Source organism: Megascapheus bottae, chromosome 19 (genome assembly GCF_031878675.1).
Source record: "Megascapheus bottae isolate mThoBot1 chromosome 19, mThoBot2.hap1, whole genome shotgun sequence".
NCBI lineage: Eukaryota > Metazoa > Chordata > Mammalia > Rodentia > Geomyidae > Megascapheus > Megascapheus bottae.
In genome coordinates, this window is record NC_143527.1 from 22,630,093 (window position 1) to 22,653,955 (window position 23,863).

At 34.9% G+C, this 23,863-nt stretch overlaps 1 protein-coding gene across 1 annotated transcript in view; it reads right to left on the minus strand.

Annotated features, from left to right (window-relative positions):
- Pik3c3 (phosphatidylinositol 3-kinase catalytic subunit type 3) overlaps nt 1-23,863 on the minus strand; it is a 90,551-nt gene that overhangs the window by 48,288 nt on the left and 18,400 nt on the right. Inside the window, exons 5-11 of the mRNA XM_090353185.1 lie at nt 16,809-16,895; nt 14,402-14,497; nt 11,470-11,541; nt 9,896-10,000; nt 9,187-9,279; nt 2,098-2,283; nt 317-471 (exon numbers count right to left, since the gene is read on the minus strand). Coding sequence (XP_090209311.1) covers nt 317-471; nt 2,098-2,283; nt 9,187-9,279; nt 9,896-10,000; nt 11,470-11,541; nt 14,402-14,497; nt 16,809-16,895 — 794 coding nt within the window. The remainder of the gene's footprint in view (nt 1-316; nt 472-2,097; nt 2,284-9,186; nt 9,280-9,895; nt 10,001-11,469; nt 11,542-14,401; nt 14,498-16,808; nt 16,896-23,863) is intronic.

Below are 23,863 nucleotides of genomic sequence, written 5' to 3' on the forward strand. Positions count from 1 at the left end.
GGCAGTAGCCTTGGTCTGAAGAACTCAGGGACAATGCCCAGGCTCAGGGGTAGGGCGGTAGCCTTGAGCTGAAGAGCCCAGGGAAAACACCCAAGACTAGTTCAAGCCCCAGGACCCTCCATACCCCCCCCCAAAAAAAAAACCAACAACAACTTGAACACTAGTACAGATAAAATATGGTGGATCTATAAGGGGAACAAAGTTTTATCCTCATATATGAGAGCTACAGTTGGTACACTTGGGTTAAAAGGAGAGGATAATAAAGAAGGAAAAAAGCTATCACATTTGAAAATATACCCTCGCTGGATAGCCATACCTATCTGTTTCTGCAGAATTTATTCCAGGATTTGACACACTCTCTGACACTGAACCCTGACTATCCTTCTTGGTAGGTTCCAATCCATTCTTTATGTCATCAAAATTTTCATATTTGAGAGCTTGGACCAGCTGTAATAAGTACATTAATAAATCCTGGAAAATAAACAAATGAAAAAGAAGCTATTATTAGAAAATCAAAGGAAAAGTATTACAAGCGTAATTTATTCCTAAATATCAAGTTAACATTTTGTTTTCATCTACCACTTTTCATTTGTTACCTTTGGTATGTTACTAATCTGCTTAACCTCTTAGTGCTCATAGTGTCTTTTTATAAAACAAACACAACATAATCCTTACAGTCATGAATCATTAAAAAAAAAAAAGTTACTGAAGAATGTCTGGCAAAAAGTGGTCACTGACTAAAAATAATGGTGCCTGCAAGGAACCAGTGGCTCATATCTGTAATCCTAGCGAAGGAGGCTGAGATCTGAGGACTGTGGTTCAAAGCCAGCCCTTAGACCCTTATCTCCACTAAACTACTCAGAAAAGGCTGGAAGTGGTGATGTGTCTCAAGTGGTAGATTACTAGCCCTGAACACAAAGAAACTCAGGATCAGTAGATCAGTACCCAGCCTCAGGACCCCCAAAAAAGGAAAGGGAGGTGGGGGAATGTCCTGTGAGACTTATATCATTAATTAATCACCAAAAAAAAATATTAGAAATGGATCTATGGCTTAAGTTGTAGAGTGACAGCCTTCAGTGAAAAAGCTAAGAGTTAGCATTCAGGCCCTCAGTTCAAACCACAGTACCAGGACATGCACACACATACAAATAGCTACTCACATACACACAAAGCGTGCACAGACAGTGTGTGCACAAATTATATCATTGTTTTATATATATATAAAAAAGACTACTGGTTGTAGTTGTTCCATGAGACCATTATTTCTCTATCTAGCGAGGGTTGAGAAGATTTACTGCCCTATTAGCTGGCTAGTATAAACTATAAAGTTATGTTTGAGAACATTGACTCAAATTTTTGGATTAGAAATTCTGCACTAAATTAGTAAACTCAAAGTCCAGCAATGCTTTGTGTCAACTAGTGTCTCTCCTCATCTGATGACTTCACATGACTATAAACAGTCAGCATAAACTCGGCAGTCTTTGCTACCAAGAGAATTCAAAACTACATTTGGAAAATCTACATGTACACTTAATTGCCAGCAGATGCAAGTTTAAAGGAGCAGTTTGAAGGAGAGTTGGGTGACCATGCATTTCTGTGCTTTAAAGGCCCCAAGGGCTTTGTGAGGCTACAATTAAATGTGGCTTGTTGTATACTGACTGATAGAGGGGATTTGAATTATTCCCTAGCTGTTACTGCATTAAACCATTTTTCACTTGAATTCCTTTTTCCAGACACAGCAATATAAGCTCTGCTGCCAGGTAAATGCCCTGGGAGAGATTGTCCCATCACAAAATAGATCAGGAAGTAAATTTTTATTTCACAGAGCAGTCCTTGGAGGAATATTTTAATTCTAGTTCTGAAAACATACCTACTATATCCTGTTCCCTTCTAAATATCTGTCTTGTGCTTGTTCATCTCTCTCTCTCTCTCTCTCTCTCTCTCTCTCTCTCTCTCTCTCTCTCTCTCTCTCTAATACACACACACACACACACACACACACACACACACACACACAATGTATAATTACACTCTAGTATTAAACTTAGCACACTTTAAATGCAGAGAGAGAACCAGGAATAATGAATAATGACATGCCTCGTCATCAGCCTGTCTCAACCGGGCCACTGCATAACGCCTCACTGTTGGATTGGTGAAATGAGAGGATAACAGCTCCAGAGAATCTTCCACATCCATTGGCTTCCATTTCCCTAGGAGTTCCAATGCCTGCTTAGCCTCTTGAGGTAGATCCCAATTAACACACTTCAAAAATTTTGTCAAAGCCTAAAATTAGAAATGATTTTAAAATTAGAAACCATATCACATTACTGGTCTTCATTTCACTCTCCATTTTACAGCAAGCAGAGGTTCACATCTCCAGTATAGTACACTTCAATCATCTCCCAGGTCTGCTTTTGAGCATACTCACATGAGGACTGTTTTTCTACTTTTTAAAAATTAATTAGCAAAATAACCAGGCTCCCAAATATATGTACATGTGGAAAACCAAACACAATTTCATTTAGTATGTCATAAAGTGAAACTAAATGTCTATCCCTTTCTTGACTTTAGTAAATTAAGAAAAAAAGTTATATTAGGAGGTGTCTATAACTTTACTCAGTAGGCTGCTATCTGAGCAATGACTTTCAAAGCTAATCTGAGCAAAAATGTCCATGAGACTGTTGGCTTATGCTCAATTAACCACCAAGAAGCCATAAGTGGAGCTGTAGCTCAATGGAAGAGTGTCAGCTTTGGGTAGAAATGTGAAGGGACACCATACAATCCCTGAGTTCAAGGTTTAAGGCCCAATACTGCCCCCCGCCAAACAAAAACTCAGTGTAAAGTCCAACGCTTACATCATATATAATTTCAACAAAATTAAAAATTGTTCATCACCTCAAAACGTGGACTAGTTCTAGAATCCAAAATCCACCCCACATTCCTCCTGTCAGATACTGCCTTCATCATCAAGGTACTGTCATTAAGTTCATACCAAATGAAGCCCTTACCTTACCAATACCAATCTTCTAAACTCATTCTCAACCCTGTCAATTATTCCTAACAACACTACCTAAATTTCCTCTCGGCCAAATTCTCTAGTGTCTAAGTACTAAAGTAATCAATGAACAATAAGCCATTTGCTTTTTTTCAATTATGGTGAACCATAAGTAACATTTATCATGGGTCCATTTCATTCTCTAAACTTAATGAAAATAAATTCACTCTCACTAAATGTATAATCCTTGTAATAACAATAACATGGCCGCTATATATTTATAATATGGCTTCACTTAGATAACAGGGTCATTTTAGTTACTAAATAAAGTAAAAAGCCATCTTTAGCTGTCAAAACATCCCCCACATTTCAATAACTTTATATATGAATATTCACCACAATCCATTTCATTAAATACAGATTTCTCTCCTGCCTTTCTATGTTTCAGCCAAGTTAATATATTCTGCCTACAAACTTTCTTACGTTCCATCAAAATAATGGCACTTTCTTTATGACCAGCTTGTCAGAAGTTCAATGCTTCCAGCAAGTTTTCTCCAATTCTCAATGCTTCCTTTAGAAGTTAGTTCAGTTTTACTATGGTCATTTATGATGATGTTTTTCTAACCACAAGGTGATTTTGCTACATTTCTCATCTCTACAACTGGCATATGTATTCTCCAGACACAGTTGTCCTTTTCCTCAATGCCTCCCACAAACAGTTTAGTATAATGTTCTCTCTCTTCATATAGAACATAGATTGCCTACTAACTTATTCCATGCATTTATTTTTCACATCTAAAACGCAATTCTAGGTTGAATGTGGAAACAAAGCAATACTTCTTAAATAACTACAGTGAAAGCTTTTCCATTTCACAGTACATCAACAGCCTTAATAGAAATATGTGGGTATATACTTATTATAAGCAAATCCTGCAGCATGTCAATGTATTCAATTCAATACCTGAAACAATCTAACTTCTGGTTCTCAGATTTATAGGTATATTACTGAGATTTATAGAGTATACTGCTGCCAAGGAACTTAAGGAACTGTACAGGAAAATTCACAATATTATAGTGCTAAATGTTACAAATGTAAACCCAGATGCAACAGAATGAAGAGAAGAATCAAAAAGGAAGTATAAGAATCTGAAGGCAGCAATAATAAAAATAATAATAAATCTCAGGTCTTTTAAACATATTTTATTGACCTATATGTAGTAATGATAAAGGGTTTAAAAGCAATTTTATCTCTAGAACCTACAAAGACAAGAAAATAGGCTACCAAGTTAGAGCATCTATATTAAAATCATAATTCCTGATTTGCCCATTATTATATTAAGTGAATTGCGAGGCACATATTACTTATATTTATTATTTTACCAGTCATATGGCTTGAACTCAGGGTCTGGGCACTGTCCTTGAACACTTTTTGCTCATGGCTAGTGCTCTGGCACTTGAGCCACAGCACCACTTCTGGATTTTTCTGAGTATGTGGTACCCAGGAATCAAACCCAGGGCTTCATGCATATTAGGAGAGCACTCTACCACTAGGCTACACTCCCATACCGCATATTACTTTTTTTCTTTTTCTTATTGCAAGTCCTGGGGGCTTGAAATCAGCCTGAACACTGTCCCTGGGCTTTCTCAATGCTAGAGCTCTTCCAGCTTTTTCTATGTATGTGGTACCAAGGAATCAAACTTGGGTCTTTGTGCATGGTAGGCAAGCAGTCTACTACTAGACCAAACTCCCAGCCTGACCGCATATTACATTTTGAGAGACAAATCTCATTTGGTTATAATAAAGATTACATAGTAAATAAAAGTAAAACATTTGCGCAAGTTGGGCTCTGATGGCCAACTCCTGTAATCCCAACTACTTAGGAGGCTGAGATCGGAGGACCATGGTTCAAAGCCAGCCAGGGCACTAATGTTCAGAAGACTCATCTCCAATTAACCACCAGAAGAAAAGCAGAAGTGGTGCTGTGGCTCAAGTGGTAGAGAGCTAGCCTTGAGCTGAAAAGCTCAGGGTTATCACCAAAGCTCAGAGTTCAAGCCCTAAGACCACAAAAAACAACAACAAAACAACAACAAAATTGCAACAGTTCCTGAAGAATAGAATTTGATAAATGTTTTCTTTTTTACTTTTTTGGGGAAGAGATGGTGGCTGCAAGGTTTGAACTCATGGCCTCCAGTCTTGCTTGCCTTTCTTTGTCAAGGTCAGCATTGAAACACTTTAGTCATGCTTCCAGTGAGATTTTGCTGGTTAACTGGAAATGGAATCTTAGAGTTTTCTTCCCAGGTTGGCTAAGAATAGCTATCCTCCAAGTCTCAGCCTCATGGGTAGCTAGAATTACAGAAGGAGCCACTAGTGCCTGGTAGTTATTTTCTTACCAGATATTGTGGTTACTATATTTCTCATGTTGAATTTAGTATCACATTTTATGGTTTTATATTATTTAATCTGTCTTTTGATCTTAAAATCATCACATTGTTATCTCTTATTAAACCACAATTATGTCACTGTTAACAATACTATATTTGCATATATATTTCAAGTTTTATCTTGTACCATATTTACCCAGTCTAATCACTGGAAAGTTCTAATTTCCTACTCTACCAATATCCTAACTTACAATATTTAACAATAAAAACATCTCATCTTGCACCTTCCATGTATCACATATATCTTTGTTTCATGCCCTGAAGCCTAACCTCTAGCATCCATTTCAAAGTACACTATCCACTTAATATGTATCTTCTTAACTATGTCACTTTTATTCTCAGCTGTACTCCAGTGTACATGATTTGATCTTCCTTAAAATAAAACATTTTCGATATCTGATTTAGAGGTTTTCCTGTTACCAGTGAAATCCAATTCCCAAGTATAGAACTCAAGGCCAATCACAAACTGATAACCTTTGTTCTTTAACTTTTTATACAAACTCTTGTTTCTCACATGCTAACAATCTTTCTTCCTTATGCTTACCTTCCACACTAAATAATGTTAAACAAGTATATAATTTAAGTCTGATCCCTCTGAAATCATCTCATATGAGAACACACTCATCTTGTCAGATTTCATATACAGTAATTACCTATGTGTTTATTTACTGTGTACAAAAACCCTTCGTTTAATAAAATTTTGTGCAATTTACTGACAGGATACTTTAAACTCTACAGCTTTGTGTAATGCTATGTCAATACTTGTTAAGTAAACTAAATCCACATCAGCTATGCTTCACCATCAACTTGTGATGATTCTTGTCCTAATATCACTGTCTCCATAATGTATTTCCATGACTCTTCCTATTGCTTTTCCTTAAAAAAATTGATTCACACCTGTCATCTAAACTACTTAGGAGGCTGAGATCTGAGGATTGTGGTTCAAAGCCAGCCCAGGCAATAAAGCCCATGAGACTCTTATCACCAATTAACCACCAGAAAACTGGAGTTGACACTGTGGCTCAGGTGCTAGGTCAATATCCTTGAGCTGAGTTGCTCAGGGACAGTGTCAGGGCCCACAGTTCAAGTCCCACATCTGACCCAAAAAAAAAAAAGAAAGGAAGAAAAAAAATAGAGGAAATACATTTATTTTTAATTAATTTTTAAAGAAACATTAAAAATTTATATTCTGAATTTCAAAAAGAATGTTAACTTTCTACCTAACATGGACTACAAATTTAAATATATTTCATATATGTAAATGTTTTTATTATACTAGCCGTGACATCAAATACAGATTAGAGAATTTTTATCTAAATTATTTGAGACCGGTCTTTTACAAAAAAAATAAGTAAGTGGATCAAATTTAATTTTTTTAAATAGAATAAATCCATAAGAACCAATTTCCTCCAATTTCTTCACTAAGCATGACCTTGTCTCTAGAAACGCTTCTCAAACTGGGGACCCTAAATGCCAAATGGCCTAAATCACAATTCAGAGAACTTGACACTGAAAGATTCTCTTTGTGTAAATGAATTAAGGGGCAATGTACATAAGTGTTTGTTTTCTACAAAATTCACTTTAAATGATTATAAGGATACAAATGTGACAGTGAAATATTTCCTGTGGTCACTTCAAAGCCAATTTATATTTGGTTTACCCTAAAGTCCTTCTCAAACATTAAAAAATATTGTTCACTCTTCTCTAGAGATTGTAAAAAATCCTGTAATATGTCCTGAGAATTGAAGTTTCATCACCCACCTTTGGAAAATTTGAAATGAAGTAGTTAAATGAAACTTGTCACACACTTTATATCACTTGAGCATTTTATTCCTTTTGAACACATCTAGAAGTAATTGAATTTCAGTGAGAAGTGACTACTTGTTTAAACAAACAATTTTTCTTTCCAGCCTTTCTAGCTAAGGAATTTCTGCTCTGTAAATCCAGTCTATGCTTTTTTGAACCTATACATCCTAACAGATTTAATTCAATATCTTGCTGAGAATTTGAGACGACACTGTGCTGCACTCAAAATGCAATTTCTGCGACCAAGGTCATTCTTCATTTAACACAGTATCATGATGTCAACTCAATCTTTATAGAACACAAATTCACAAACCTGTTTCTGCTGCTGAATATTTCCTTGTGTTCAATGATAAAGAGAAAAAAAGCACTCAAAGTTATAATAAAATTGAAATTTTTCTCATTCTTACTATGGACATAAAAGAAGAATAAACATGATTAATCTACAGAGAATTTCCCAGGTTATCAATAAATAATAAAGAAGAAAAGCTAAAGAATTAAGATGAGCTGTAGCTTCATTTTTAACTGAAGGACAATTTGCTCAGAAAAACAAGTTAAAATGAAGTAGTTAACGATCATCTCATGAGACTGTAAAACACATTAATTCATTCTTACAGAATTAGATAGCTGCTTCCTGATAGACATTAATTTTCCTAATGTTTCAACTCCCTAACGCATTGGAGAATTCTTGTCAAAGCATGTACACGATACTTAAATGTTGTCTTTACAGTTTTCTGTATTTTCACTTACTGTCTTCTCTTTTAACTCATAAAGGTAAGTATAGCAAGGAACATTTACAAGGAACACTTTGTGATATTGAAAAGGTTTCTTCCCTCATCTGTACAACACTGATATAATATGTACACTGTGTGCTGGTTGTGGCATTTAAATGATCCTTGTCACAACAGCTGTTTAATCGATACTATTTAACTGTTTTTTAACTTTAATAGATATCTACATTTTGATCATCTCTTGATAAAAATATTAAGGATTTAGAAATATTTGCTACATTTTTATACTTTAAGAGTTAGTATTTCTGGCTGCCATTATTGCCAATAATCCAAACTAGTTAAGAGATTGAGACCTGAGGATCACAGTTTGAAGCCAGATGGGGCAAGAAAGTCCATGAGACTCTAATTTCCAATAAACCACAAAAACAACAGGAGTGGAACTATGCGAGGCTTGAGCAAAAATGGTCAAGAACAGTGCCACAGCCCTGTTCAAGCCTCTAGATCAGCAAAAAGAAAAACAAAACAAAACAAACAGTATTTGGCCCTGTATCCAAAGATTTTCTTTATACGCAATTTTAAGGAACTGAAGGTATATAAAACTTACTACAGCATACTTATCTCATTAAATGTGAGTAAACAAAAACTTAAGGTAGCTGAATTATTTGCTTACAGTCAAAAAGTTTTTAGTTTCCAAACCAGGTCCAGACTCATCTGCTGCTCATGACTTCACTGTAAGTGTCTCTTTCTAACATGCCCGTCTTTTAATTCTGTAAGTATTTTCCAAGTTACCCAGGTGCCAAGAGAGGAGAAGAGCAACACAGGAAGAATCAACATTAACTCCACATCTACTATGAGCCACATAATCCATGAGGTAACTCAACTATATTATCTCTCAAATGAGTCAAGTTCCCTCCACAAAAATAAAAAGCAGCAAACTAATCTGCCTTAACCTACCTAGTTCATACAAACCATAGTATCAGAAAGTGAAGTCAAGTCTGACAATACATTCAGCCATTCTGAGTCAACAAATAAATATACAATAAAAATTATATATATACATATAGCAATTTAATTATTTTAATAGGATTAGCATATATATTGTTGCATAGTATTAAGCTGACAAAGACTATAACTCCAAGGTAATTTTACCTTACCTTGGTTTTAATAACAAAGTTTCAGATACATTTTATGCATGAATATGTTCAAGAAACTCACTTTTTCTTGATTAGTAAGGTAGTATCTAAACTTCCAAACAAGATCTTGTTCTTCATATGTAAGTTGCTTGGTTGGTGGGTAACTCACAATAATCTACAACGAAGAATAAATACTGAATATGTATTTTCATATCAGTTAATTTTCATTTAGTCAAATAAATACTGCATATGTATTTTCATATCAGTTAATTTTCATTTAGTTAAATACGCCTTTATTACAATTATTCTTCAAGCCAGGAGAGGGCATAAAGAATCAAGTAAGACTAAAATGTACCATAATTAACAAAAAAGTGCATTATTAGAGTCCAAGGGAGCACTTTACAAAAGTATATAATTACAGAGCATATTTTTTAAGTTAAACAAAACAAACCAAACCAAAACAAACAGCAATATCATACACAATTAACAAGGAAATAACAAAATGAACTCCTACATAGTTTCCAAGACTGTTTTAATATCAGAGTACATATTACTAGTAACATTATTTCCAGAGGTAACAGATTTATTAAAATCCCCAGACAAAAGCAAAAACAGAAAAATGTGAAATTGTTAAAATTAGGTAGATTTCATCAAACCTAGTGAAAAAAATGTATTAAATAAGTTTCATACATTTCAAAATCACTTAAATCCTTTTAAACCTAATTATATCAACAGCAACCACACTATCCACTTAAATATTTTTTATATTTATATCATGTAAGTGTTCTTACATTTAGCTGATCTCTTGTAGCTGCATTGGGCTTGAGATCGTGGTCAGAAGGTCCACTTCTTAGACTCCGGGCAAGCTTGTGGTGTTTGCTCTCAACTAAATTCTCCTATAAAGTATTTTAAAATATTCAGAATGTGCTGGATGCTGTGACTCATGCCTGTGATCCTAGCTATTCAGGAGGCTGAGATCTTAAGGATTGTGGTTCAAAGCCAGCTTCGAGAACTAAAGTCATCTTCAATTAACCACCAGAAAAACGGAAGTGGTGCTGTGGCTCAAGTGTTAGAGGGATAGACTTGAGCTGAAAGAGCTCAAGGACAGTGCCCAAGCCCAGAGTTCAAGCTCAACAACGAACCAAAAAAAATGTAAGCTTCATCAAGAGAAAATTCTAATAGCAAACCAGAAACAGTAAAAGAGTGAAAACTATTTTATAATAATGTTTTATGCTGGAATCAACTTAGTCCCTTGCATATCTTTAAAAAGTAAATCCCCTTTCAATACTAAGCAACTAAGTATCACTTAAGTTCTATCATTAACATAATATGCACATCTCACATCAACTTCTTGGAACATCTGCCACCTCATGCTCTCTACACAGCCAAGATGCTTTGCATTCTCAATCAGTATCACCTTTACTCTCAAAAAATCTGCTGTGACATCCAGATGAAAGCACTCCCCCCTCATCAAATACTAAAGACCTTATGACATCACTGTAATAACACATGAACAGTTTCATAAGTTCTCAGTTACTGAAGGCAGAGACAATTGTCCCATAGCTTGAATATATCTGTATCTAGCACAGACTGTTTTACCCATGACCAAAATCATAGCTAATTGTCATGACTTAAGACTGTATACACAGCCAAGAGCATGGACTAGTGGTAGAGTGCTTGCCTAACATGCACAAAGCCCTGGGATTGATACCTCAGTACCATACACATTAAAAAAAAAAAAAGTGGAAGTGGTGTTGTGGCTCAAGTGGTAGAGTGCTACCCTTGAGAAAGTCCAAGGACAACACCCAAACCCTGAGTTCAAGCCTGGGACTGGCCAAAAAAAAAAAAGAAAGAAAGAAAAGAAAAACATTACATATATGTATGCATTCACTCAGTTATATATGTATGTACATAAAAATGTATGTGGTATGTATGTACACACATTTTTTTGTTTTTAAAAATATTTATTTACCGGTTAGATAAATGTAGGGATTACTGGTTTAAGTCCTTTACACCAGTTCTCCTTATTTCAAGCCAAAACTGATTTCTCTAAAATTTTCATCTGCTGATCATAGTTGTAGGATCCACACTATATAAATTCATCTACTATATGACACACTTTCAATCACAAATTTTGAAAAGTTCTCACTCTAGCAACTATCTTTCAGCAATTTAAATAATGGTCTTCCAATTTTATATTATCCTGAGTTTATTTTTAGGATGCCAATGCTGCTTGTAAACATTTCATCTGAACCTGATGAAATCATTTTTCCATAAATCATTTGAAGAAAAGTATGTACATAATTCAAAGACACAATCATTCTGGAGAAAAGGACTTTTATAAAAACTGTGCATAATAACTTACCATAGACATTTGAGGGTCAGGAACTTTCACAAATTCAAAGCTGGTTAAAATTGGGGATGATTCATCACCATCCTAGATTACAGCCCAGTAAGTTGAAAGAAAGAAAGAAAGAAAGAAAGAAAGAAAGAAAGAAAGAAAGAAAGAAAGAAAGAACACTTAACTAAATAAGACATGATGCTATATATTTTTATTCTATTTAAGAAAACATTTGAAAGGTTATCACCTCTCAATTATAAAGCATATTCATTTTTCCACTTCTTTTATTACTGATAAAACCAGTGTGTTTATTACTGATAAAACCAGTGTGAAAAAAAATTACAACATAATTCACATTACAGCTGTAGAGATAGGAAGCCTAGAAAGTAACAAACTGTTCTTATCCTTTTAAGTTTTGTGGATCAAAGACAAGGTCCTTGTTTTCAAATATAGAGCAAGAAAATAGAACAAAATTAAAATATGGTAAAAAAAAAATGGATGTGTTTATATTATTTGTAAAGGTATCAAATACTGGTAACTTTTCAAAGTTCAACAACCGAGATTCATGCAAAGAAGCAGAATTATAGGTCTGGGATTGACTCATGCACAACTAGGAATGCTGCATTACTGTTTCTCAAAGGATCAACAGAATGTAAACTTAAAAAACAGTAATATATTCATCAGTTCTTAAGCAAGAAAGCTGTCTTGCTTTGTTGAAGAATGATGGCTTTTAATTTTATCCAATTCAGGTAAGAAAGGTAATTTAATGTAATAAAATGTCACTGCCATGTACAATGGAAAAGGCCAAACTAATTAAGGTAAAAATTCATTCCCTCAGGAGTATATACCTAGGATCAAGCTTTCCTGTCAACTTCCAAATGTTAGTATGTTTTTAATTTTAAATATGTATAACTAAATCACGAGAGAATTAAAGAGGGGAAGTATTGTGACTTTGCTTCAGTTCAGTAATTTGAGTCTTACAGGAAACCACAAATTCTCATAGCTGTTGTTTAACAGGCTTGTTCTCAGTCACAACACCAGAAAACACATTTATCAGCCCAACTCTGACAAGTAATCTTCACTGAGGCTATCTGTCATGAAAGATAGGTGACAAGAAAGTCTATTTCCATTAGATTCAATACACTGGCCCAGCCTCTTTACACTAAGTGGAAATATGACAGAGTAGGTAGACAGGCATTAATTTGTGAGCAATTTTCTGGAAGCTGTGGAAAGGGGTCAAGAACCTTTTCAAAATGCCTGAAATTCTACTAATTTCTATTCTGTTATTATTTCATCTACCATCGAAGTTGTCTTTCAGAAGATCCTTCCCACCTCTATTGTTTCCATAGACCACCTGCATTAGAAATTTTTGTACTAGAAGTTCCTGAAAACCAACCAATATTACTTTAAAGAAATTAACTATAGTGTAAAATGTAAAAATGAATTATGTCAAAATATATTGGTGACAAGTTCATTTATCTGCACTTGTTTTTGACAGTTTTGTTAACAACAAAGCAGTGTTCAGAGTATCATTTATAAAAGGGCACATCAAGTAACCTTGTCCTGATCATTTATACCAAAATGAAAGGGATAACAGCAAATAGCGAAAATATAAACATTAACTTGAAAAATACCACAAAAATAATCTTTAACTAAACATCCAAACCTGATCCTTTCAAATAGAAATATAAAGCATGTGTATGTATGTATGTATGTATGTATATATACACACTATCACATAAGTAAATACAGACTGCACATCACGCACATAGGATAAGTATATATAAATATATATGCTGAAAATCACTTATGATTTTCACAAGTAATACTATTAATGTAATTCAAAGTTCTGTTTCCAATAAATGTACCACATGAACTTACACACTAGAAGAAAAAAAATCAACTATTACATACCATGTATCAAAAATTGGCTCTCGGGCTGGGAGTTTGGCCTAGGGCTAGAGTGCTTGCCTAGCACGCACGAAGACCTGGGTTCAATTCCTCGGTACCACATATATAGAAAAAAGCCAGAAGTGGTGCTGAGGCTCAGGTGGTAGAGCTCTAGCCTTGAGAAAGTCCAAGGACAGTGCTCAGGCCCTGAGCTCCAGCCCAGGACTGGCACAAAAAAAAAAAAAAAAAAAAAAAAAAAATGGCTCTCAGTGCAGTGATTTAAGTACTTAAATACTGTTTTTCCATGTTAATAAAAACATAGGGATTTCTGTTGCTTCACACTACATTTTATTGCTATAGTATTTAAATATAACCTCCTCAACAAACATTTCTGCCAGTAGCTACATAGGAACACAGAACTATTTTATTTCTATAATAAAAAGGCCAAGTTGGTAGAGTGCTAGCCTTAAGCGAAATACCTCAGGGATAGTGCCCAGGCCTAGAGCTCCAGCTCCATGACCACACACACACAAAAAAATTACACCAATTTCATTATTAAATTATCCTAGTGTTAACATGGTCTTCTTGCACCTATTACATAATATTACATAAATAAATAAAATCTTAAGGTCATATGTAGAATTCCAATACATATACAAATATATATTACTTACATATTAAAAATGACAATCAGACCCTAAGCTTCCAATAGCTTACCACTTTTTAAACTATAACATCTTCAGTATTTTGCAAATAATATTTATAATTAAAGCTATTACTTTAGTGTCCTATTTACCAAGTTACAGAACAATTAATCAAAAAGTTTTTAATTACTAGCATACTTATTGAATTTTATAAGCCAAAACTGCATTACATGAATAATTGGTGTTTGTAATCTTTTTGTTGCTGTGAGATTTGATTTGTGTACACAGAAACAGCTGTTGATGACAGCTGTCTGTACCTATTCTGCAACCAAGTAATTCATCTCAGTAGGAATAACATTTATTTTTTTAATGTTTTCCCTCTCCTCTACTTTAGAGATCATAAACAATTCCAAAGAAAATACCTTTTCATAATAAACAATACCATACTCCTTATCATCACATTTGACGCAGCGAAACTCAACCATCAAGTACATAAAATTAGAACTTCGTTTTTCACTCTAAAAAAAAAGGAAATATGAATACAACAATTTTAACATGTTAGTATACATTGTTTTTGCAGTTCAGTTAAACACAATGTAAATGTAAGTAATCAGCTTCAATATACATGTGCAATATTTTATATACTCTATGATTTTCTCCAAAATTGTCTGCTATTTATATGTCCACTTGAAACTTAATAGAACTTTTCATTTCTTTAAAAGTTTATATTTTTTATGTGAAAACCTTGAGAGCCAGGTGCCAATGTCTCACACCTGTAAATCTAGCTACTTCAAGAGGTGGACATCTGAGCACTGTGACTCAAAGTCAGCCTTGTCAATAAAGCCTGTGAGACTTCTATCTCCAATTAACTGCCATAAAACCAGAAGTAAACCTGTGTAAATTTGTAAATTATTAACAATTCTTTTATTATACTGAGGAATATGTGCTTTTCCTCTTTTTTTCGGGAAAAAGATTGGTTACAGATAAAAAAAAAAAAAACAAAAAAAAGCTTTGAGTAAAAGGGAGGCACAGAAATGGAGAGACAGAGGGTGAACAAAAGCAGCAACCGTGTTTACTGGACACTATATTGAAAATGAACTACACAGCTATGGATAGGATGGGAGGGAGAAACGAGGAGAACAGGGGAAGGGGTGATGTTACCTGACTTATGTAACTATGACCCCTCTATAAGTCACTTTTATAATAATAAAAAAAAATTGTAGCACAAACACTAGCAGGCTATCCTGATGATGAATTGAGAATACTATGAAGTCTAAAGAAGTGGTTAATCTTTTTTTTTCTTTTTTTTTGGCCAGTCAGTCCTGGGCTTGAGCTCAGGGCCTGAGAACTGGCCTTGTGCTTTCTCAAGGTTAGAGCTCTACCACTTGAGGCACAGCACCACTTCCGGCTTTTTCCTATATATGTGGTACTGAGGAATCGAACCCGGCTCTTTGTGCGTGCTAGGTAAGCGATCTACCACTAAGCCAAACTCCCGGCCCCAAGAAGTGGTTAATTTTGTCCAAATACTTTTATAAATGCTTTGAATCCACTGAATAAAGTCATTAAAGTCTAAAGTAGTTAAACTATTCAACATTATAAAGTATAGAATGGTCTTTTAAAGAGGGGTAGAAAGTGGGAAAGCTTACACAAAGCTCCAAAATTACATTTTTTTTTGAATCAGTTACATGTAAGTGGAACAACAATAAAAAGCAAGAATATAATTATTTTAAAAAGTAAGTCTTTGGCACTTTATGTATAAGAACAACAACAACAAAAAGAACATTTTATAAATAGATTTAGAAAACATACTTTATTTCCAACTGAATATGTTAAATATAAGTAGATTCATCAATTAAAACAAAGAATATTGCATTGTAAAATTGAAAACCTCTTTCTAATTCCTGACAACTTCACAGAGAATATAAATTAAGTTACTTTTGCTCTATGGCAGTCATTCTCAGTGCGAACTTGAAATTTTTCCCTCCTAATTTTATTATTATAATTGCTGGTTTTATTGTCTAGGAGTTGATTGTTAGATCAAATATCTGGCATGGTAGAGAATAAATTTAAAAAGTAAGAATACATAAACACTGAGATTATCTCTTAATTAGTCACATACACTGGCTCAATACACAAAGAAAAATGTTAAGTAGATATGAACCTTTTTGTATTTTTTTAAAAAATGTATTGTATTGTCGGGGTAATGTAAAAGGGTTAGTTACATTCGGCACTTCTTGAACATTGAGACTCCTTCCCATGTTTCTCTTTCTCCCTGACCCCCTCCCAATCTTCTTATTTTGACAGTCCTGGGGCTTGATGAGCTCGGGGCCTGGAGCTTTTCTGAGTTTCTTTATGCTCAAAGGTAGCACTATACCACTTGAACCACAGTGCCATTTCTGGCTTTTTCTGAGGAATTTTCTGAAATCCAGGGCTTCAGGCATGCTATGCAAGCATTCTACCACTAAGCCATATTCCCAGCCAAAATAAGCATAATATAAACAAGTAATTAGAGAGGAGACTCCAACAAGATGATATATGGAAATTGAAGGAAGACCTAGCATAGGGCAGATGAAAAATGTACCAAAATGACTTTAATTTAAACATGACCTGCCATGAGAGCAAGCAGATTTCACTATATTTATGATATAGGCTACCTACTTTACATTTCTACAGTACATTAAGAGTTTTGTTTATATTAGAACTAAAGTCACAGGTATAGAAATCCAATAATCTCATGTTTGTGACGTAACAGACATTAAATAATTTTTGAAAAATTATTCAGAAATCTATATAAAATATTTTGGAATAGAAATGAGTGATACAACTCACCTCATTTATCATTTCTATTTCCCTAAATGTTAGTCTGTCCAGCCAGTCTACTTTCACCATGTGTCCTTGTCGATGAGCTTTGGTGAGCTGCAAAAAAAAAAAAAAAAAAAAAAACCACAATGGAGGAAAAAAAAATCTTAGCACAGATCTGACAGAAAAAAAAAAAAAAAGAAAAAAGAATGAAAGAGATTAAGTACTCCTAATATGAAAAGCTAAAACCTGTAATTCAAAACCCAAAACCTTCTGGTTACCAACATTATGCCATAAGTAGAAAATTTTACATCTCATTTGTAATAATTCGTGCACATCTAAGTTTCTCCAAATAGAGGGGATCATGATAGCTCAAAACCTATGTACATATGGTCATACAGGATGAAACTAAACGAAATGAACTCTAGGTTAATGAAACAAGAAGTTTAACTCTGTGCTATGTGAAGTTTTTTTTTCCTTTTTTTTTCCACTTATGGTTAATCTAATGAGGTTACCGTATCTGAATTTGTATACTATATACTGTATATATACTTATTTGTTGATTTGAAATAGGGAAGGAAAAGGGGAAAACAAGATGACTGGGAGGGGAGGAGGGAGAAAAAAATGGGACAAAAACATGAGATGGGATATCAAAGTTCAAGAAGCAATATACCCACTACCTGACAAATGTAACTGTAATCCCTCTATACATTATCCAGACAAGAAAATATAATTTTAAAAAAGTTAAAAAGGAAAAAAAGGAATTTTCACATGTAACCTCTAGTGAAAAACTGCAATTAAAACACTGGTGAATTAAAAATCATATACAACTCACATACAAATATTTATCTACAGCCTCTATGGAAAATAAGTAAATTAAATGTCTATGGATAATCAATCTGTCATATCAATTTCTTATCTGAAATACTCCTACACATAACAGACATCATAAGTAGTTTTCTAAACTGGGCACTGGCAGCTCACACCTGTAATCCTAGCTACTCAGGAGGCGAAGACTTGAGGATCATGCTTTGAAACCTGCCCAGGCAGGAAAGTCTGTGAGACTCATCTCCAATTAACCAGCAGAAAACCTGAAGTGCCACTGTGACTCAAGTAGTAGAGTGCTAGAACTGAGCTCAAGAGCTCCAGGACAGTGCCCAGATCTAGAGTTTAAACCCCACAACAGAAGAAAGAAAAGAAAAGAAAAGAAAAGAAAAGAAAAGAAAAGAAAAGAAAAGAAAAGAAAAGAAAAGAAAAGAAGGAAGGAAGGAAGGAAGGAAGGAAGGTCGGTCTGTCTCATGGGTTTTTTTCTCCTGGAGAAATTATAAGAAGAATCATATTAATAAACCACTTTTTCTCTTTTCATCCTGCTTTTTATCAAACAAATGTCATGAAATAAGGCAGTTATAGACAGGGAAACATCTCTCCAAAACCTACAAATTGATACTCTAAGAAATGAGTATGTCCACATTTTTATTTTAGGAAACACTGATAACAGAACATTTGGGTGGCTATAGGGAGTCTTCTGAGGTCTTATATGACATGTTATCATTAGTTACTTAAGTTTATAATAGTATATTGAAGTTTTAGAACCACCCAAAAAAAATTCAAGAGAAGTTCCAAAGTCCTCAAATTAGGTACAGCTTTTTAATCTGAAAATGTTATGTTACATATCAGCATATTTTTATAACAAAACTCTGTTAAAAAGATTCAAACTGAAGCCGGGAGTTTGGCCTAGTGATAAAGAGTGCTTGCTTAGCATGCACAAAGACCCGGGTTCAATTCCTTGGTACCACCACATACATAGAAAAAAGCTGGGAAGTGGTGTTGAGGCTCCAGTGGTAGAGCTCTAGCCTTGAAAAAGTCCAAGGACAGTGCTCAGGTCCTAAGCCCAAGCCCAGGACTGGCAAAAAAATAAAAATAAAAAAATAAAAAGATTGAAAGCATGAAGCACAACTGGATACTCAAGCCTACATAGTAGTTTATCCATGTTGTCTTCCTTTTCATTGCTTATGTCATGACCAGTGCTACTACTGGGACATCAAACACTTGGACAAATTATCAGTCTTACAGAAATAAAAATCTTCAGTATCAATATTCTGTAGCTTTCTTAATGCTTCTCACAACCTCAAAGAATTTCCAAGATCAAAACAGTGACTTCATATAAAAAGCTTGAGGCTCATTTCAATGTTTAAAAAAAAGTACAGCCTTCTTTTAAATAATAAATATCCAGTTTTTAATGCCAATGCCACTATAGAGGACAAGTCTAAAGTATTCTAGAGAAACTCACATTTGTAACCATTATGTATAGAACAGAAAAATTAAGAAAAATGTGATTAGCCATCAACAGTGGGATAGGGATCAGTTAAGTAACCTATGGTATGCATACTCTATAAAGACTTGTAAACTAGATACATAGCACTTAATTATCAAGATTCAAGTTCATGATACAATTGACTGTTCATGCAAAAGGGCGATGGTGTGGAGTTTGTAACTGGCAAAGTTAGCTCTTTGGAATTCAAACAATAGGTAAAATCTAGAATTAGCTATTACAATTACTCATAGATCTGCCTCTAACTTTTTCTTGAAACTAATTTCCATTTCTCCAACAAAATCAATGCATTCAAGCCACTAGATTATCTTTTTGGTACTTTAAACCATAAGAACTTTTGTTTTTAGAGTTTAAAGAAGACTAAAAAGTAATTATGAAGTTGAAATGTTTATTAAAGTTGAATAAAATTAATAAAGCTATCAAGTAGTCTGAACATAAGAAGCTATTCTAATTTCTTCATTAGCTATTTTCCTTCATTTCCTTTCGGGACCAAGGTTTGAACTCTGGGCTTCATGCTTGCTCAGTGGGAACTCTTACCACAGTCCTTGTACTGGGCCTGATTTGGCTGTTATTTTTTGAGATAGGGTCTTGATTGGTGCCTGAGTGTGTACTTGAATGTGAGTTACCTATAGTACGGTTCCAGGTAGCTAAGATAACTGACACACACATTACTACAGCCCATTCTTCACTGAGAAAGTCTTGTCTTTTTGTATGTCTGTATGTGAGCTAAACCTGGACCTAAATCCAGTATTCTCAGACTCCCAAGTAGGTAGGACTGCAAATGGGGATGGCCTATTTCACTATTTCTGCTTGGTGCTAGTAATAATGCAGCAGAACTGGGTAGTTTTCAATACTTACACAGTGTCTACTTATACCATGAGCTACAAAAGTCCAAAAATGAACTTTTAATACAGACAGTAGTGCTGAAATATTATTTTATTACCAACAGTGATTTATATTTCACTTTGGATCTGAAATATCTGTGACCCATATCTTTCTAAAGAGAAAATCAGCATTCTGTTAAACAGCAGAGTAAAAGTAGTGCAATCTGTTTCCAATTGCCTGTAAAGAAATAATCTTCACCAGGGTGCCCATTCTAAGAAGAAGATAGGTCAAGAAATCTGTAAAAAATGTCATTCACTCTTCTTCAGGAACACAGGTTTCTTAAGAATTCTAAAGAAGTCATACAGAGTTGGAGAGAAAAACCAACTGTCATAAAAATAATAGCATAATTACTGAGCCCTAACTTCTCCGAGAATTAAACAGCAAGGGGTTGTGAAAGCTATTTAACTAAAAAGAATCCCCAAGAACCAAATAACAACATGTCAAAAAAGCATCTAAGAGCACTAATCAAGTTCTAAAGGATTTAATGGAAAGAGAGAATTATATGCTTAAGAAAGATGCCTCAGAGCGGTGGGTGTTTAAAAAACTACCAAGGACAGGGCTAAAAGTAGGCCAAGTTGCCACATTTAATGTAGACTGAGAACAGCAGGGGAAAGGTATGTCACATAGTCATCTCTGAAAACTACTTTCTGGACTATCACAACACACAGTTCATAGAGGGTTGTTCTTTTTATTCTTTTTATTATTTACTTCTTTATTTAGAGAGAGAAAGTGTGTGGGGTGTGTGTGTGTGCGCGCTGGTCTTGGGGCTTTAACTCAGGAACTGGGCATTATCTCTGAACTTTTAGTGCTCAAACCTAGCAATCTCCCTCTGGAAACTCAGCTCAACTTCCAGTATTTTGGAGTTTACTTAGAGATAAGAGCCTCGTGGACTTCTCTGCCTGAGCTGGCTTTGAACCATAATACTTAAATCTCAGCCTCTTGAGCAGGAATGATTATAGGCATAAGCCACCAACAATGCCTGGGTTTTGAATTATCAGCTAGTATAAATAGTGTCGCTATGTCACTTCCATGTTTACTTATATTCTTAAAAATATGTACCCAGGGGTAGGGGAACTAAAGCATCATGAAATCCTGAATAAAAAAAAGCAAGTTCTTTGCCCTCTTTCTACTGCCAGGTAGAAAGTGTGAAAAGTGTGAGACATTCAGATGGTAACTACTTAAAGGTATATCTACCAATCAAAACAATAACAGCCTGCAATAAATAGAAACTCATAGTGTAAGACATTAATCATTAGACTTTACCTTCCAAGTAGAAGAACCAGGCCGGGAGTTTGGCCTAGTGGTTGAGTGCTTGCCTAGCATGCACAAAGACCCGGGTTCGATTCCTCGGTACCACATACATAGAAAAAAGCTGGAAGTGGTGCTGAGGCTCAAGTGGTAGAGTTCTAGCCTTGAGAAAGCCCAAGGGCAGTGCTCAGGCCCTGAGAGCAAGCCCAGGACTGGCAAAAAACAAAACAAAACAAAACAAAACAAAAACAGTTTGTAGCACATCAGAAAAGATAATCTGCGATGGCACCAGAGAACTATTCAGTATTTGCTAAACAAATCAATTTCTACTCAAATTGAAGGAAAGGAAAACATATATTAGCATGAGATACTACTACAGAGAATCAGTTTTCTTGAGGTTCATCATCATGACCAAGCCAGAATAGAAAGACAAAAGGACTGAAATATATGACCATTGTTCTGTTACAAAGAATTGTGGGAGATAAGTAGATAAGACTGGAAGACAGGAACTCTTGAACTCAAAGGGAAACAGAAATGACTTCTGCTTGAATTGGTTAAGCATGCACAGAAAACTAACACTGGATCCTTCTATATCACCCTGAACCAGGATTAATTTCAAATGGATCAAAGACCTTGAGATAAAAGCAGATACCCTGAAAACTTTACAAGAATAGGTGATACACTAGGTCTCCTTGCACAGGTAGAAACGTTCTTAATAAAGACCCAGAAACAACAAATTAAAGAAAGTTTGGACAAATGAGATTGCATTAAACTGCAGAGCTTCTGTATGGCAAAGGGCATAGCTAGCAAGTTAAACAGAAAGCCCACAGAGTGGGAGAAGATCTTCACTAACCATACAACAGACAAAGGCCTCATATCAAAAATATATCTCAAAAACTTGAATCTCTCCAAAACAAATCTTAAAAGAAACAACCACCCCATTAAAAGGTAGGCTAAAGACTTAAAGAGAGACTTCTCTGAAGAGGAAATAAGAACGGCCTACAGACACATGAAGAAATGCTTGACATCTCTGGTCAAAAAAGAAAAGCAAATCAAAGCAACTTTGAGACTCCACCTCACTCTAGTTAGAATGGTCATGATCAAAAGACCCACAAGTAAAAGCAGAAACATTGAAAACCTTACAAGAAGGAATAGGAGATACACTAAGCCTCCTTGGCACAGGTTGAAACTTTATTAATAAGGACCATGAAACACAACAAATCAGAGAAAGTCTGTATAAGTGGGACTGCATTAGACTGCAGAGCTTCGTATGGCAAAGGACATAGCTAGCAAATTAACTAGAAAGCCTACAGAGTGGGAGAAGATCTTCACTAACCATACAACGAAGGTCTCATATCTAAAATATAACATCAGCTCAAAAAACTGAATCACTCCAAAACTAATCTCCAAAGAAACAATCGTCCCAAAGACTTAAAGAGAGTCTTCTCTGAAGAAGAAGTAATATTGGCCTATAGACACATGAAGAAATGCTTGATATCTCTGGCCATAAAAGAAATGTAAATCAAAACAACTCTGATTCCACCTCACTCCAGGTAGAATGGCCAGGATGAAGAAATCCAGTAACAACAGATGCTGGAGGGGATGTGGCCAGGAAGGATCACTACTACACTGTTGGTGGGAGAGCAAACTCGTTAAACCACTATGGAAAACAGTATGGCAATTCCTCAAAAGACTAAACATAGACCTACCCTATGACCCAGCAATTCCACTACTTGGCATTTACCCAATTGTCCAGAAAAAAGGACATACTAAAGCCACTAGCATAACAATGTTCATTGCAGCACTATTTACCATAGCAAAGATATGGAACCAACCTGATGTCCCTCAGTTGATGAGTGGATCAACAAGATGTGGTATTTATACACAATGGAATACTATGCTGCTGTCAGAAAGAATGACATTGCCCCATTTGTAAGGAAATGGAAAGACTTACAAAAAAATCATATTAAGTGAAGTAAGCCAGACTCAAAGGAACATAGGCTCAATGGTTTCCCTCATTTGCCATAATCAGTAGAAACCTTGAGCTCTCCTAGCAGAGATTTACAATAGAACAAAACCTAGATACATAAGGCCAGAAAGTATGACGCTAAATGAAAGGACCTCAAGGATGTAGAAACAAAAGCCGTATAATGAGTGATTGTTGTCCTTAATGTACTACGTTATCTCTCATCTTTTTTGTTGTCCCTTCCTTATCTCATATTGTTACCTTGTTATATGATATATTGTATATATGTTTGATTGGTTATTTGAAATTGGATAGGGAAGCATAGAAACCTTGGGCTCTCTTAGCAGAGATTTACAATAGAACAAAACCTAGGTACATAAGGTCATACAGAATGAGACTATATGAAAGGAGATCCAGAATGTGGAAACAAGAGCTTTATCCTGTGTGACTGTTATTCTTAATGTACTACTTTCTCTTCTCTTTTTTTGCCCTTTGGTTATTCTCATATTGTTACTGTATCTGACTTTGTTACCTGGTATATTGTATTTTATGTTTATTTGTATATTTGAAATAAGAAAGAGAATGGGGGAAAACAAGATGATTGGGAGGCGGTGGAGGGAGGGAAATGGGGACAAAAACATTAGAAGGGGTATC